We start from the raw sequence: 16,289 nt of genomic DNA, 5'->3' as shown, positions 1-16,289 counted from the left end.
TGGTACATGCATTTTTATCATGACTGGTTACTAACTCCTCCAATAGAGTATAAATGTTACCGTGTCACTTTTACGCTGGAAGGATTTTTGCTATGAAAGTATCTGATTTTTTTTCTTCCTCTGCATATATAGCCCACTTTAGCCTACTCATATTCGGTTGCATTAGCAGTGTCTTTTCTTTTTTGGCAATACAAATAGGCTTCACCCTGGGTCATTTGTAAGTTTCTGCTGCAATCAAGTGTCTCATAAACTGCAATGCTCGGGCACAGTCACTGACTCACAGTGGACAAACAGATGGTTCACAGTTTCAGGGTTTTGGCAACTCTTTACCCAAACCCACCAGAGGCTTCAAAGAGCTCTCTCCATACAAAGAGGCTTCTTTTTTCTTTTGACAAATAATTCCAATAATACCCCTTCAAACCAAATCAGCACGTGCTAATCACACGTGCATGTTTATACAAATTGGGAAATTTCTGTATTCCGAATCTCCGATGTTCGGAAGCTGTTGGCAACTGAAAGACCAAGAAGAGAATTCAGTTTAAATACCCTTGTTGGCGACTTTGCGGACACCTCTGACTGACACCCAAAACACTGTCACTGTTTCATAGATTCTTCTAATTTTCAGTTGAAGTTCCTTCCTCCTGACTCTCTGGGGCCTGGGAGTAGTGAAAGCGGCTCCGAAACAAGATAAAAGACAGAAGAAGATATTAAAAAGCTAGGGTTTTGGCAGAAACCCATTCTATCCAAATACAGTAAGGGTTTTTGGGAGCATTAAAAATCTCTCTTTTTTTTTCTTTTACTCTAAGCATCATCTTTGGCATTATCACCACATTTTTGGTATGTTTAGAATCTTCTTTATATGTCCAGGATACTCTGATTTCATTCTTTTTTTTTGGGGGTTTTGATTTTCATAAGTATATATAAAGACTATCCTTTTTGATATCTTTCATCTCATTTTAGGAAATTAGGGTTTTAACAAAGTTAAAAGATTTCAATGCATGTTTGGGAAGTTCTTGTTTTGGTATTCTAATATTGAATTTTGGTATAAAGATATTAATTGTCTTTTCTTTATTTTTATGTTCATAATTTGATTAATTGATGACTGCCCATGACATTTAAACTAGAGTTTTTATGGGTTTCTGAATGAATTTTGTGATTATTGTTTCAGTTGCGTATAATCATCTTCTAGATTGATCCTGTTGAGCTTTTTGTGTGAATTGCAATTATGTCTGATACGAAAGAAGAAGAGAATTTGGAATTTAAATGGTTGAAAAAGAGAGGGATTGGTGGAAGAAGGAAAGAGGTTCAATTTTATGATTCCTTTGTTTTTGACGGTGAGGAGTATTCTCTTTATGATTGCGTATACATGTATAAAGATGGTGAGCCTGAGCCTTATATTGGTAAACTTATCAAAATTTGGGAGCAACCAGGAAATTTGAAGAAAGTAAAGGTCTTATGGTTTTTTCGCCCTATTGAAGTTGTCAATCATATTGGCGATGAAGAGGTGCCCGAGAATGAACTGTTTTTGGCGTCTGGTAAACAAGATTCTCGTGGGCTTACCAATATAAATCCTCTGGTAATCTCAATTCTTGGTTGACATTTTTTAATTTTCAAGTTTCTAGGATGTATCCATTGATTTCTAGCTGAAGTGCTTCTACTCTTGTTGGCTGGTTGTTTGTTCAAATTTGTTATATGATTTTCCTTTTCTAATACTCGACCTGCAAAATCAGGAGGTGATCGCTGGCAAATGCAATGTTATCTGCACGTCAAAGGACGTCAAAAACCCACAGCCTTCTGAGGAAGAGATGAAAGCAGCTGATTACATCTTCTACCGCACATTTAACGTTGACACATTTAAGATATCAGACGAAATAGATGAGAAAATAGCATCAGTTGAAGGTACATTGACTTCTTTTCATGTAACATGTTCCATTTTAAGGAATATCTTTGATTGGACTTTTGTTATGCTTTTCTCAGTATCGTTTGCTTCGATTTTGTGTGGCAGTTAAATTCATATATAATCGCACCGGTGGTAAGGAACCAGGCAATATTTTCAAACTTGGCAGTGGAAAGACTGACGAAAATGGGAAGATAGGTGGAAGTGACGATGTTTCAAGACCACCAGTGAAGTTAAATGCACAAGGTCTGCCTGATAGTTCAGTGAGAGTGGAAAATGAACAGTTGGTGGCTCCAGGGGTTATACATGATTCCCTGCCTTGTGAAACTGTTGCTCCTAATGAAGCTGCAACTACTCTTGATAAGCAGGATAATGTAGTATGTCGAAAGGAAGCTCAAATTAAGCTTGAGCAACTGTTGCTAAAGCGGAGTGAGCGTGATGGTAAAGTTAATGATACATCCACTACTTTGGTTCAGGAAAAAGGCAACCTGAAACCTGTCAATAGTTCAGATGAAGCTGACAGGCCTTCTAAGAAAGCCAGGGTTGATAGTTCGGTTAAACCGTCTAAGAAACCACAGCCCAAAATCTCCAAGTCTTTATCACTCAGCAAGAATAAGAAAGAGGCTAGTCCACAGATTTCAAAGAAAGATGGTGCTGATAATTTGGATAAATTATCCAGGGAAACACAAACTACAGTGTCCAATTCATCGTCACTCAGTAAGGGCAAGGATGAGCCCAGGGAACAGCCTTCCAAGAAAGCTAGGATTGGTAGTCCGGTTAAATCAACTGAAGAACAACAGTCTACAATCTCCAATCCATTATCACTCAGCAAGGGCAAGGATAAGCCCATCGCAAAACCCTTGGAAAAAGCTAGGGATGGCCATTCCACTAAAACAGTTGAGGAACCACAACCTAAAATCTCCAGTCCATCATCATTCAGCAAAGAGAAAAATAAGGATGCTGTCCAGACTTCTAAGGAAACCGGGGTTGATAATGCTGTTAAATCATCTGAGGAACCACAACCTACAATTTCCTCGCCGTCATCACTCAACAAGGATAAAAATGAGGCTACTGCACAACCTTCCAAGAATATTAAGGATATTAACTCGATCAAATCATCTTACGAACCGCAACCTAAAATCTCCAGTCCATCATCATTCAACAAAGAGAAAAATAAGGATGATGCACAGACTTCTAAGCAAACTAGGGTTGATAATCTTGTTAAATCATCCAAGGAAACACAGCCTACAGTTTCCTCGTTGTCATCATTCAACAAGGACAAGAATAAAGCTATTGTACAGCCTTTCAAGAATGGTAAGGATGGTAATTCTATCAAGTCATCTAATGAACCACATCCTACAATTTCTACTCCATCAGTAGTTTTGAAGGAAAAGATGGCTGGTGTACAAGAATGTATTATACTTGTAGACTCTGATGAGGACGATGTTGTGGGGGTTTCAGGGGCTATGGGCAGTGCTCTTGAAGATGTGAATACGTCAAAAGTTGTTGTGGATTCTCATGTGCAGGAGAAGGCCACTCTCAAGGATGTCAAGCCAGGTGAGAAGAAGAAACACAAACTTTCAAATGGGAATCCTTCTAAACCAGCAGTTTCTCGTTGTACAGAAAAGGAAACCAATACTGATGACCAAACAGTGGAAGTGGGGAAAAGGCCAGAAACTGTAAGTGCTCTTGAAGATACGAGTACGTCAAAAGCTGTTGTGGATTCTCATGTGCAGGAGAAGGCCACTCTTACTGATGTCAAGGCAGGTGAGAAGAAGAAACGCAAACTTTCAAATGGGAATCCTTCTAAACCAGCAGTTTCTCGTTGTACAGAAAAGGAAACCAATACTGATGTCCAAACAGTGGAAGTGGGCAAAAGGCCAGAAACTGTAAGTGCTCTTGAAGATATGAGTACGTCAAAAGCTGTTGTGGATTCTCATGTGCAGGAGAAGGCCACTCTTACTGATGTCAAGCCACGCGAGAAGAAAAAACGGAAACTTTCAAATGGAAATCCTTCCAAACCAGCAGTTTCTCGTTGTTCAGAAGAGGAAACCAATACCGATGACCAAACAGTGGAAGTGGGCAGAAGGCCGCAAACTGTAAGTGTAAAACTGGACATCCCTATTTTGCTTGAAAGAAATTCAGATACCGAAAGCAACTTGTCTTGATGTGTTGTTATTGTGCACACTTGACTTACTTGAATGTTTTCCATGTTTTGTACATTGGTGCAGGACCGAAGCAAATGGTTCAAGGGACTTGTAAGTTCATTTTTATAAGTTTATTGTTTGTTCTTCATTTATACTGTTTCGGAACAAAAATATATCAACTTAAATAATCGTTCCGCTGTGGTGTTTTGTTAGTGTGATCCCTGGTTTTAAGGGGCACATGTTTAATATTAATATTCTTTGTTGGATCGAAGTACTTTGACCAATTTTAGATCCAAATGAGTCATCCACTTAGTGTTTCAATCTTTTTTGAGTTGTGTCTTCCGTTTTATTCTGTAGGGTTTTCCGTTTTTTGAGTCATCTACTGTAGAAATACCATAGCTGTGACTACCCTGCACTTCTCCCATCCACATAGAGTGCCATGACAGGTTTCAGTTAGTTGTACGTGCTGGTTATGCATCCCAAACAAATTTATGGCTATCTCAAGTGTGATATACTATGAGAAAAAGCTTTGTTTCACTATAATGATTGATATACAACTTATGCACCCAGGGGAATGGAAAATTGTTCAAATAGATATTTGGGAGACCGCTATGATGTTTGACATTGACTAACAGTAATCCAACATAAATGAGGCCATTGATACCTTGTAACTATTTCAAGTTCTTTGCAAGTCCAGACAGTCCTCCCTTCCTCTCTTTTACTTCTTTGGTGATTTAGTTTTGAGGGTCTGGGATTTCACACTGGTTAGGAAGTGAGACCGCAACTTGTGTAAAGATTGTAAGTGATTGAGATTTTTGGGGTTAGATGTATGCAGACGTATACCTTATTCTATCACGTGTTGTTCCTGTTTCATATTAGCCTTGGGAGGAAAGAATGGAGACAGCGCATGATCAAGGAACACTCGTCTTGCTTGAAAATCTGGATCCATCATACACTTCAGCTGAAGTAGAGGTAAGACTCTTGCATCGATATGATAGTTTTGTATTTACTTGCGTGCATGTGTAAGTGGTTCCATTATGTCGAAAGTTTTAAGCTCAATGGCTGTGCAATATATTTCAGGATATAATCTGGCATGGTTTTCAAGAAAATTGTACAGCTAAGGTTGTTGCGCAGACTGCAATTTCTAGCCCACACTCTGGTATCTCACGAAGCAACCCCTACAAGTCGCTTGTTTCTATTTACTGAGCTTATTACGTGTGTTTTATTTCCTTTGAGGACTATTAGTCTTCGAATCTTTAGCTTTACTTTGTCTAGGTGGCATTCTGAAATTATCATTTTCGTTGATTGGTACAAATTAACTGATTGTGGAATGGCATGTCCTAGGTCGAGCGTATGTTATCTTTAAGACACGAGATGCTGCAGAACTTGCAACTGAAAAGCTGGATGCCGGTTGCCTAATGCTACCAAATGGGAGGTATTTATGCAGCAACCTTGACATATACACACATTTTGCTATTACGAGGCAGATGCCATCAGTTTCACATTGCATTTTTCTTAGACATGCACTGGTCCAGGGCCTGAGGACATAGAACTGCTTGCCCTTGCGTTTTTACGATTAAGCCAGCTTTCCACACCCTAGTTGATCCGAATGGGCGCAAGCCTTAATCCTGGTCACCTGATTAACGTTTAAGAATCTACTAGGCAGTGAACAAATCGTACCTCAAAGTTTTTTTTTTTTTTTTTTTTTTTAAAAAATTCTTAGCAAAATAAATCAGTGGACTTTTAAACCTTAGAATCCACCTACAGTTTCCTGACATGTTTCTGCTTCTCATTTTTTGGGATTATTTTGTTTACAGACCTCTTGTTGCAAGTCGAGGAAATCCGCCCAAGCGTGGGAAAGCATCAACGTTAGTGGGCCATCTCTTCATTGAAAAAATAAAATTACAAACTCAGCGAGAGGATATAGTATGTTAATCATCCCATGTTTCTTCATGTTTTGACTTTGATCTCTAACTTCTTAAATTCTTTTTCCTTACATTTTCTTTCGCATTACTGTCTAGAAAAAAGCAGTATCGACGTCACATTGTTCTCAGCCCAACACAGTTGAATATGAGATGGCTTTAGAATGGTGTCTACTACAAACTAGGGCAGACAAGTATTGGAAGGAGCTATACAAGGTCAGAAGACTTTCTTCTTTTATTGCTGGCTGCTAACCAACTTTTTGTTTTCGGTTATGTTTTCTGAATAGGGTGGTTAAGGTTATGATATTAGAGTGTACAACTTTCTAGTGCCATACAGTTCTTATTGGTTAAATAACGGTTTGGTTTTTGTTTATTCAGCAACAAGGGGAAGAGATGAGAAAACTCAACGCAGAACTCAAGTTCAAATGAGCAGAGTTGGAGGCTTGGCCTGTCATTACTACGACGTGTAATTAAAGAGTAGGCAACAAGATAGAACCGTCATCCGTTGGTCCGTCATTACTTTTGTATAGAACAGTTGGAGTGATAATCATTTTTTCCTCTCATCACATCGTTGTTTAGCTACAAAATTCTTCACAGGCCACAAAGAAAAACACCCTTACACTTATGAGCAGCACCTTTGTGTAGGGCGCCTAAATTCTTCAAGGGCAGTCACTCAGCCCTCCTTGGCATGCCGAAGCATAGCCTCTCTCGGCCCACTTCGTTTATGTAATTCTTTCCTGAAGAATTTTCTCCCGTCGTCAGCTGTGTCTTTTTTTGTTTTTATGGTTCATGGATTGCAGGAAGACATATTTTCTTGTTCCTTGGTATTACTTGCACAAAAGCTTTATGCATGGTACGGAAAGAACTCGCATCTTGTTTTCTCAAACAATAAACATACACTTGATTGTGCGCTCATATTAAATTTCCGAAAGATGGACAAATGCACGAATAGAAAGTTGTCGAATACTACTTTTGATGGAAATGCCAACATGATGACACTGCTCGTGGAGGTTTGGTGTCAATGACCTGGAAATGAAATGCTTAATTGGAACACTTCTGCTAAATCTTGTTTTGGGCTTTCGAGGTCCCTTGAAATGAGAAGCCTTCTTTTGGGCTTTTGGGGTCCCTTGGGAATTGGAATGGGAGACGAAGATTCTATTAATTAGATGGAAGAACTCAAATAACACACTGAGTCAGTTCTTGAAGCAATTCAGATAACAAGAAGGAAAAATATCATCAATCTGCAAATTGAAGGGGACTTGAAGCAATCCAGACAGCAAGAAGGAAAAATATCATCAATCTGCAAATTGAAGGGGACTGCCTCGACGTTATAAATGCCTTGAAAGGACAAGTAGGAGTTGTTAGATGGAAGAATAACTCAACCATTAGAGATTGTCTTGAGTGTCTTAACTCTTTTAATAACTGGGAAAGCATTCATGTACCCAGAGAAACAAACTGCGCAACAGATCTTTTAGCTGAGGATGCAATTTCTACAACATCAAGGTCTTATTTAGTTTCTGAAACTCTGATGTGGTTAGATATTCGAAACTTCATGTAATCCAGAGTTGAAATTTGAATGAAACTTATCTTTCCTATCGAAAAAGAGAAAAAGAGATGTATGACCTGAGTCAAATCTCGAATTCAAACATCAAAATAATGACAAACGATTGGACATGCGATTCAGATTCAGAATGCGAATTAAACCTAATTAAACAAGATGTGAGTCTTATGAGGGGCTTAACATCCCTTCACAACCTAAGCCACGTTGAATAGATCATGCAGTTGTAAACCCCGTGAAGATAAAAAGCGAAAAAACATTCCTCGCGGGAGAGTGAAAAAATTATAGAAAAAACAGGACCATAACAAAAAAAGTATATAGAAAACCTAAAAAAGTTTAAAAGTGAGAAACCAAAATCTTTATCTTTAAAACTCTAGCGTAGTCATTAAGTGTTTCTTCAACAACTAAACACATAATTGCTTCTTGCCATGAGCATGTCCACCAAATCGATTTAACGAGATACTTCATAACTATCATGTGTATCAAAGCTTGTTGAGCATGATTCCAACTACGCACCAAGTACAATCAATCCATGGATCATTATCACTGCATGCAAATATTAAGCTTTCATATACGAGTCTTTCTTTGCTCGAGTCCGTCTCACCTAGTATGACCGGCCTAGTCATTTGCGGGTGTGACACCTAACATCATGATTATGTGATCATATCTCACCCCGAGTCTTACTCCTCCTAAAATCTTATCATACTATAATACATTGCATTTATATTATATGCTTTAAAACAAAACTTGTCAACCTTCACAAAGACTTCAACAACTGACACACCAACTTTTTACACCATTTCAGCAACCTCAACGTGCTTTGATAATAATATCCTTTTACAGACTTTAACGAAATTGTTCTTATAGTCTTTTACCGATTTCTGAGAAAGGATGTAGTTTCGACTTCGTGACAATCAAACCTCTGCTCCAATTCAGATTCTGATCAAATTGTGACTAATGTCGAAGGGTTCATAACGGCATACATTCTGTCTTTTGCATATACCTTACTCAACTAGCTCTGATGAATTCAGTGGTTTAATACCAAGTAACTCTTCAACGTGACGTCATCAATAACGGAAAAAGGTCACACACTGTCTAGATCTTCCATCAGAAACAATATAATTGAAACTCCAGGACATTGTTCTTCAACGATAAAACATCATCAAACTCAACACTGATAAGTAAACCCTTATTAATCATATGCCCAAGGTGCATATACCAAGAACCAGTGTTGGAAAATTGCTTCTAATATAAGAATAAGAAACCATAACCCCACCACAACTAATATCACCTCCTATCAAACGAGAATTGTCCTATAAATTATTGTAGCCTCACACTTCAAATACTTAGACTTAAAATAACACTCTTCACAACTACAACCTATTAAACCCTGGCCAAAGGTTGAAACTACCAAAAACAAAGCCTACTACGAGATTTTACCAAATTCTTACTGTAACGAACAACTAAGGCAGAACAAGTATGAATTCATTTTTACATTCCTCAACTTCAGGTTAATGAAAATCAACAACATGGTCCAACTGATGATGATATTGATAACCAAATTGGCCCCCATGGTTTGGAACATTAATAAGACTTTGACATACGAGTGTTTCCGTTCTTACTTCCACCAATGTACAAAAAAATATATTTGTAACCCAACTACGATACACTTGTCTAATCTTAGTGTCTTGCCAAGTAAATATCGCCCAATTGAAAAACCGATATATGTATTTCAAACAATTCGCACGACTATCATATGGTACGAAGTATAAAACACAATTAGTTAACCTTATAATATGATTAAAGAAAAATTACTTGAAGCTACGCTAGAAACATAGGGTTTATGATTTAGTAAGGATATACCTCTAATGTGAAGCAGCACAAACATCAAAACCGCCCATGTCAATAATTGCTTTCAGATAATCTAGAATCTCAAAATACGCTGAATTCGAAAAAATTATCGTTAGAGAATTGCTCGATTGAACCCACACGTGATGGTATGTCAAGCATGTTGTCAATGTTAATTGTCCAAAACTATTTCTTGATTTTTTATCTACTAAAGTCAGTATCAGAATATGATTAGATTTAGGTATGAGTTTCAGAAATCATCGTATACCCTTGAAGATTGAAAACTAAAGATCACACGAAGACATTAGCCTGAACTTTATCAACAAAGGTATGTGAAGACTGATTATGCTATTTAACTCATTGGTTTTTTACCTATCTATCTTATGATAAAATGTTGTATGACTTTAATATATAATGACACACGAAGTAGAAGTTTCGAGTTCAAGCCTGTACTTGAATAATCTCCAAACTGGAACTCAAGCAATGGATGTTCCAAGAATTTATCCCATTTGAGGTTGAGAACAATTCCTTTGTTTGATAAACTATGATTGTGCAAGAAGTACCTAGACTGCTAGAAGTTTCTGAACCCTAATGCGCCAGAGTTTGCAAACTAAAAAATGTTATTTCATGAACTGTACGAATCGCGAAGTTTTCTGTTGGCATCTAAATTACACTAGAGTTCGCGAACTCAAAATGCTAGTTTGCAAACTATGCAATTCAAGAAGTTTTCTGTTGACTCCAAATACTGTACTCGAGTTTATGAACTAGATATTTATGTTCACAAATTGTACAATTTCTTAGCTCTTGGACTATACAAAACTTAGAAGTTTCTGAACTCCGATAATGCACTAGTGTTTGAAAACTGAAAATGCTAATTTATGAACTATGCAAATTGAGAAGTTTTCTGTTGATACCCAAATTACACTAGAGCTCGCGAACTGAAAAAATGCTAGTTTGCAAACAATTCAATTGAAGGAGTTTTCTGTTGAAACCAACATTGTACTTGAGTTCGCGAACTAGTTTTTCATGTTTACGAATTGTACAATTTCGAACAAGTTTTGTTGACCTCAATTCTTATTGAGTTTGTGAACTACAATTCTCAGTTCGCGAATATTTAGAACTTGTTCATTCGGAACTTAAAATTGGATGGTTCATGGACCATACGGTTAACTCGTCATCTACTTTGTGCACGGTACATATTTAACAAATACTTATGCGAACATTCTTATTTGTATTACGATGCAAACTTCTTGCATGCTTAATAATTTATTTTCTTAGTACGACAATATTGTTAGTAAGTTAATTCTTTTCCTAATTGTATAGAAGATAAACTTTAAAAGAACCTTTCTTTGAAGAGCACTTGGTTGCTATTCGTAAGACTTCTAACAAATGAAAGAACTCTATTTCTAGAATATTCTAACTAAGAAAAAAGTTACTTGAGACCAAATTAAAAAGCCATATGAGAGATCACGTGGGATCAAATTAATTCGTAAACATGGAAATTAATTAATGAACTTACTTTGAATGCAAGTAACAATTGCTTAAACTTAAAGCAATCTAGCCTTATTCATAGAGGACTCCCTGCTATCCCTTCACGTTAGTATCTTGTTTCTATAAGATTCGTCCTTGATAAACCTATGTTTCCCCGAGGAACAAACTAGGTTACAATATTGAAAACTTCACTTGGGATTCATGAAGCCCGGGTGAGACTATGTTTAACCTGATAGATCTTTGTTATGCGAAATCTTATCTTGATCATCGTACTTAATGTCTATTCCAAAAGGTCAGTCTCTTCCACTGTACGACCATTCAAAAATTATCTGTCGATGAATAAGATTGATAGAAACTACATGGAGTTCTTCATCTATGAACTTATTAGATCCATAAAGTTACGATCTAAGCTTGATTAACCCCTAATTGTTTGAGGTTTTCTTTGATACTTTTTTTACTTGGAGATCCTCAAAGTAAATAACTTCCTATTAACTTGATTGAAACATATATGAAGAAAATCAAATAGGTGTCCCGTTGGAGTCAGGGTAGCACTAGTCTTCACAAAGGACTATAGAGTAACTCTTAGGCCTGTAAATGACGCCAACTAAGAGAATCGTGTGAGAAGGGTCTTGCGAGATACAAGATATGCAAGGGGAACAATTACAGCCGAATAGCTCAGAAGGTATATTGAGTTTCAACAACATTCCAATCCTAAGTCTAATAGTAGGCTAGTGTTTGTAGTGGCTTAATACACATTCTGTTCAAACTGGACGAGGTCCAGAAATATCATTAATAAAATTTTTGGTGTCTTTTGTTATTTCCTTGCCGCGTTATATTTTTTATATTTATAATTGAAGTATCACAAGTAGTACGCCAAACAACCTAGATCCCATAAACTTAAAGCAAAGACATATACGAGTCACAAGATGCACAAACTATCAAAATAACACAAGATTTATAGAATAAAAGCTCATTATTGATAGTTGTAAATAGACCATATACAAGAATTGTAGAACAACAATTGATAGTCTATTAGAAGATTAAGCGAAAAGGCATCTAACTTAATATTTAGATGTGCTCTGGTTGTTCATCTAAGTTTCTCCAGAGCTCAAACTCTTGAAACAGATATCGAGAGCTTATCAACAACCATCTCTTGTTTTTAAAGTTTTTCAACTTGTTCATTCATGTCTGTGCAAGATTTACAATTCTGTCCTTCCAACCGTCTTGATTCTAAACCGATATGATGAGATTGGTTCTTATTTCTTTGAAACCAGTGATGAAATAAACTATAGTATCAATAGAAATCCATTTAGTTACCTTAGGATCTTGAAAATAAAAAACAAGTAGGCATGAATCCTCTTGAAATCCTTTAGAACTATCTGAATCATAATCAAACATGTTTTTCGGGACAGTCTTCTTCTTCCTTTTTGTCTTTTTCCCTTGACAATTCTTAATTTTTTGAGTTTCTTCTTTGTTTTCCTTAGTAAAACTGCAAGTTACTGAAGGCATGCTGAAGAATTTAAATAAGAATATTACCAGGGTTTCTCAATACTTATAAGTGGGAAATTTTCTTAAGTTATTAAGAAAATGTTTTCGAACCGAAAATAACAAAAGAGCTTTCTCAAAAATATTAAAAAGATTTGCATATATTTATTGCCAAAATTTTCAAAGAGAGAATCTTTGTCCGAAAAATCCCAAATATGGAAGAAGATATTTCTCATAGGATGATAGTGTTCGGAACTGAGAACCTAGATACCAAAAATCGGTGTAAACATGAACGTGGACTATATGGATTTACATTTTATCCATCTAGTCTTTCAAAAATCTGACCTAAAGTAACCATCACCCTATTTGATCAAAATATACTATAATTGTGTTATTTTTTCTGATATTTTCAAACACAATAGATGTGCTCTGGCTTCATGTGCTTTGTCATCTTATTTAAACCAAGGACAAATTAGATGAGGGTGCACAACAATAATTCAACTAGGTTGTACTAGCATAAGCCTTCCCAAGCGTAAAAGAGTATCAGATTCTTTGTTCATATTTCCCTTGGAGGATTTCTTCCCAATACGATTATCATTTCTCTTTCCAATTTGATCTTTCCGTGAGATGTTGCAAGAAGGATCGTTAGTAAGATATGAAATGATAAAAGAGATATCCGAAACCATCTCTTTTTATTCTGTCAATGAGATTTTCATATGATTTTATCATTCTAAGGATCTTCTTATGACAGATCTCAGTTCTTTCTTCAGAAGTTACAGGATTTCTTGGAACCCATTTCTGAATGATTTTCTTATTTGTCGATTTTTTTTTCTTCTGGATATTTTCCATATGTGTCAAACCTTCATGTGAGTCATGGATTTTTCTACATGAGTGTGGAGGGATATTTCTCCAAAAGATATTATCAACTCCTTTTCCATGATCTTTAGAGTTTGACGGGTTTTGTTTGAGACTTGGATACTTTGTCTACTGCAGAATGATATTTCATATATTTAAGACAGGATAATTCTTTAAACACTTTTATAAGAGTATTTTGAAGTAGTACCAATTTATTGTCAACCGACTCAAATTAATATTCCTTATGATCTTATTTTCTAGATTGGTCCGATGTTCCCTTTGAATCAGATATCAGATGATCAACAATATCAGTAGATAGAGAAATTCCAATATTTTTTCATGATTTGATGATTCTAACAGGTTTAAACCTTTAATGAGAGAATCATGATATGTTTCAGATGTGAATGAACTTGGCCTATTATCACTATATGATAAAGTCGTGCAAGGACTATTTGTTTCTTCATAAGTAGAAATTATAACAGATGCATTAGTCAGTTTCTTATCTTGCAACCCTTGTTCTTGAGTAAGAGATTTATCAAGAAATTCTACTTTAATAGAGAGAGACTTATTCTTTTCGGCTAAATTACTAAGTTGCATATCCTTTTCTTTGACCTCTTGTCTAAGAATATTAATTTCTGTAATCTATTTCAAAACCTCAGTGGATTGAATACTAATAGGCTTTAGGATGTTGGCCAACTCTTTTTCAACATCTCTTTTGACATTAGATTCAGACATAAAATATGTGATATCAACAATCTTATCTCGAGAGTTATGAGATTTGGATGTAGCAGCATATGCAACTTTTGGACTTTCATAATCTTGTGATACGTTAACTAAATCGTCGTTAGGTTCTTCCTTAACCATTTTTTTAGATTCAAGTCTTATAGGTTGGATCACACCAAATATTGTTAGATGCTTTCGTGTTTGCTCGCTCTGATACCAACCGGAATGATGAGGATACCAAGTACACCACAATCTTTTCGATATCGACTTATATGACAGATACCTTGTGTCATCCAATATAGACAGAGACTTTCAAGAAGATAACAACCATAAGGTATACACTTGGTATATAGTATTGTTGATGGTGGTTTTTAGTTTAGGTCTAAATTTGTAAAAGTCTATCTACCTGACCCGACATCAGATGTAATAGACATTGATATGTCTATATTCCGCAGGTAATTTGGAGAATATATCAAAATCTGATAAGTTCCTATGTCTCTCTTCATATTATATTTAAACTCAAGCTCCTAGATGAATTTTTCACTAGTATAGAGCCTAATGAGTGTATAAGCTCCTAGCTGCATTACTCACTAATGCCGGAGCCTGCCGAGTATTTTTGCTATGCTATGTTCCCCGGCTGAACCCTTAATATTGATATGGCATGAAAATTTGTGTTCACTCGCAGCAGAGTAGCACGAATTTCCAAGTATCAAGGTTAAGGTCCTTGCATAAAAGTACTCAATCGGAAAGCATACTGCTCTTTGGAAATAAACTTAAAGAACTCAGTGTCAACACATAGAATTCAATCAATTTTTGTGATAATTCACAAGATTCAGATATTGCTCTGACTAATTTGCAAAAATTAGGGTTTTGCGCCCTGCGCAGTATATTAGACCCCGCCGGTCAAAATTAAGCTTAGGCGAACTAGGCAATTTATCCGCCATGGATTAGTAGGTGCAAAATCCTATCCAAAATTAGAAAACAAGGAATAAATGGAGCCGCGGGATAGGAGAAGCAACAAAGGGAGGTGTGGCCATGCCATAGGCCATCCGGCGCCACTTGCAAGTGGCCACACCCCATGTTGCCTGACCGGCCCCTGTTTCCCGTCGACCAATCAGGATGCCTTAAACCCGCCACACACACATGAGTTGTGGCTGGGCCCATACTTTCCAGCCCCTATTTCCCATCGACCAATCAGGTCGCTTTAAATCCGCTACGCACAATGGAAGTGTGGCCACTCCCATGCTTGGACAACCCCTCTTTTTATCGACCAATCAGGTCGCTCTAAACCTGCCACAATATTAAAAGAGGCAAAATTACGCCAGATGGTCACAATGCCAAATTGGTTCTCCGGAACCACACCAACATGCATGCCAAACGTGCCATTCCTCTCCAGCGTGCTAATGACATGCCAAACATGCCATGCCACGCCAACGCGCTAATCAGCATACCAAATATGCCAAACGTACCACTTGCGGAAGTAACTTTCCAAACGTGCCACTTTGCCGCAGTAGCATGCCGAACGTGTCAACGTGCCATAAATAGCGCGCCTACGTGCTAACCCACCTCCTGTTCGTGGTCAACGCCATGACAAATTCCAATTAGGGTATTCTAATCAAAAACACGACTTTTCTTTAGTGGTATTAGTCGAAATCCTAATTTCCAGCCGTGGCCCAAATTACGCCACTTTGGGCCCCACAACATGCCACGAGCCATGCGGAACCCAGGAAACCCTAAGAATGGACCCAGGAAAGCCAATGTTGCCGAAGCTGTTAGAGCATAGATCGATCAACCTCGCATGCGTTGCTATCTCAAGCATGTTTTTCAATGTTAATGATCAAAACTATGAGTCTTGATTTCTAGCTTACATAGCTAAGTCTTGGACTAGGATAGAAAAGTGTAGTTGAGCTCAAGGACTTCATGGAGATTTATCATACAACGACGAAGATCTATACAAGGAACCGTGGAACTTCATCAACAAAAAGGTATGTGGAGACTTGAACTTATCTATCACTCAAAAGTCTATCTCTTCTATCTCCTACTTCTTATGAGACAAAAGTCGTATGCTATATAAACTAGATCATACACATTTAATATTTCGAGCTGAGCATTTATTGCTTATCGTTTATCTCGAAATCGTGTGTTCAGAAAGCGTTTCGCTTTGATCAAGTTTATCTTCACCTAGTGACGAAAGTCGTGAAAAGTTTCAATCACTTCGAGAATTGCTCTGACGTGAATCGGTCTGTGAATAACGACTACATAGCGTCCTATGAGAATGTATCAATGATTGAAATGAGAGTTTAGATTACATAATCATGTATTCCTTGAACCGAAGTTTTCGAACTTTGTTGATCAAGAGAAAT

At 37.0% G+C, this 16,289-nt stretch overlaps 1 protein-coding gene across 4 annotated transcripts; it reads left to right on the top strand.

The window, feature by feature from the left end:
- The first annotated feature begins 503 nt into the window (after positions 1-503).
- Positions 504-6,822, top strand: LOC113299838 (protein ANTI-SILENCING 1-like). Of its 4 annotated transcripts, XM_026548938.1 has the most exons (13): positions 504-752; positions 1,169-1,576; positions 1,731-1,899; positions 2,006-3,211; positions 3,359-3,454; positions 3,521-3,996; positions 4,129-4,155; positions 4,924-5,016; positions 5,125-5,203; positions 5,389-5,479; positions 5,862-5,970; positions 6,066-6,182; positions 6,345-6,822. In XM_026548938.1, the coding sequence occupies exons 2-13, from the start codon at positions 1,226-1,228 to the stop codon at positions 6,393-6,395; spliced, it is 2,865 nt and encodes a 954-aa protein (XP_026404723.1). In that variant the 5' UTR covers positions 504-752; positions 1,169-1,225; the 3' UTR covers positions 6,396-6,822. The 4 variants fall into 4 exon arrangements, with proteins under 4 accessions (XP_026404723.1, XP_026404722.1, XP_026404721.1 ...); XM_026548937.1 differs by having other exon boundaries at positions 3,359-3,996; XM_026548936.1 differs by having other exon boundaries at positions 2,006-3,454.
- Positions 6,823-16,289: the final 9,467 nt, after the last annotated feature.

Source organism: Papaver somniferum, chromosome 7 (genome assembly GCF_003573695.1).
Source record: "Papaver somniferum cultivar HN1 chromosome 7, ASM357369v1, whole genome shotgun sequence".
NCBI classification, from domain to species: Eukaryota; Viridiplantae; Streptophyta; class Magnoliopsida; order Ranunculales; family Papaveraceae; genus Papaver; species Papaver somniferum.
The sequence above is the reverse complement of the archived record's forward strand: the minus strand, read 5'-3'. Positions and strand labels throughout refer to the sequence as shown.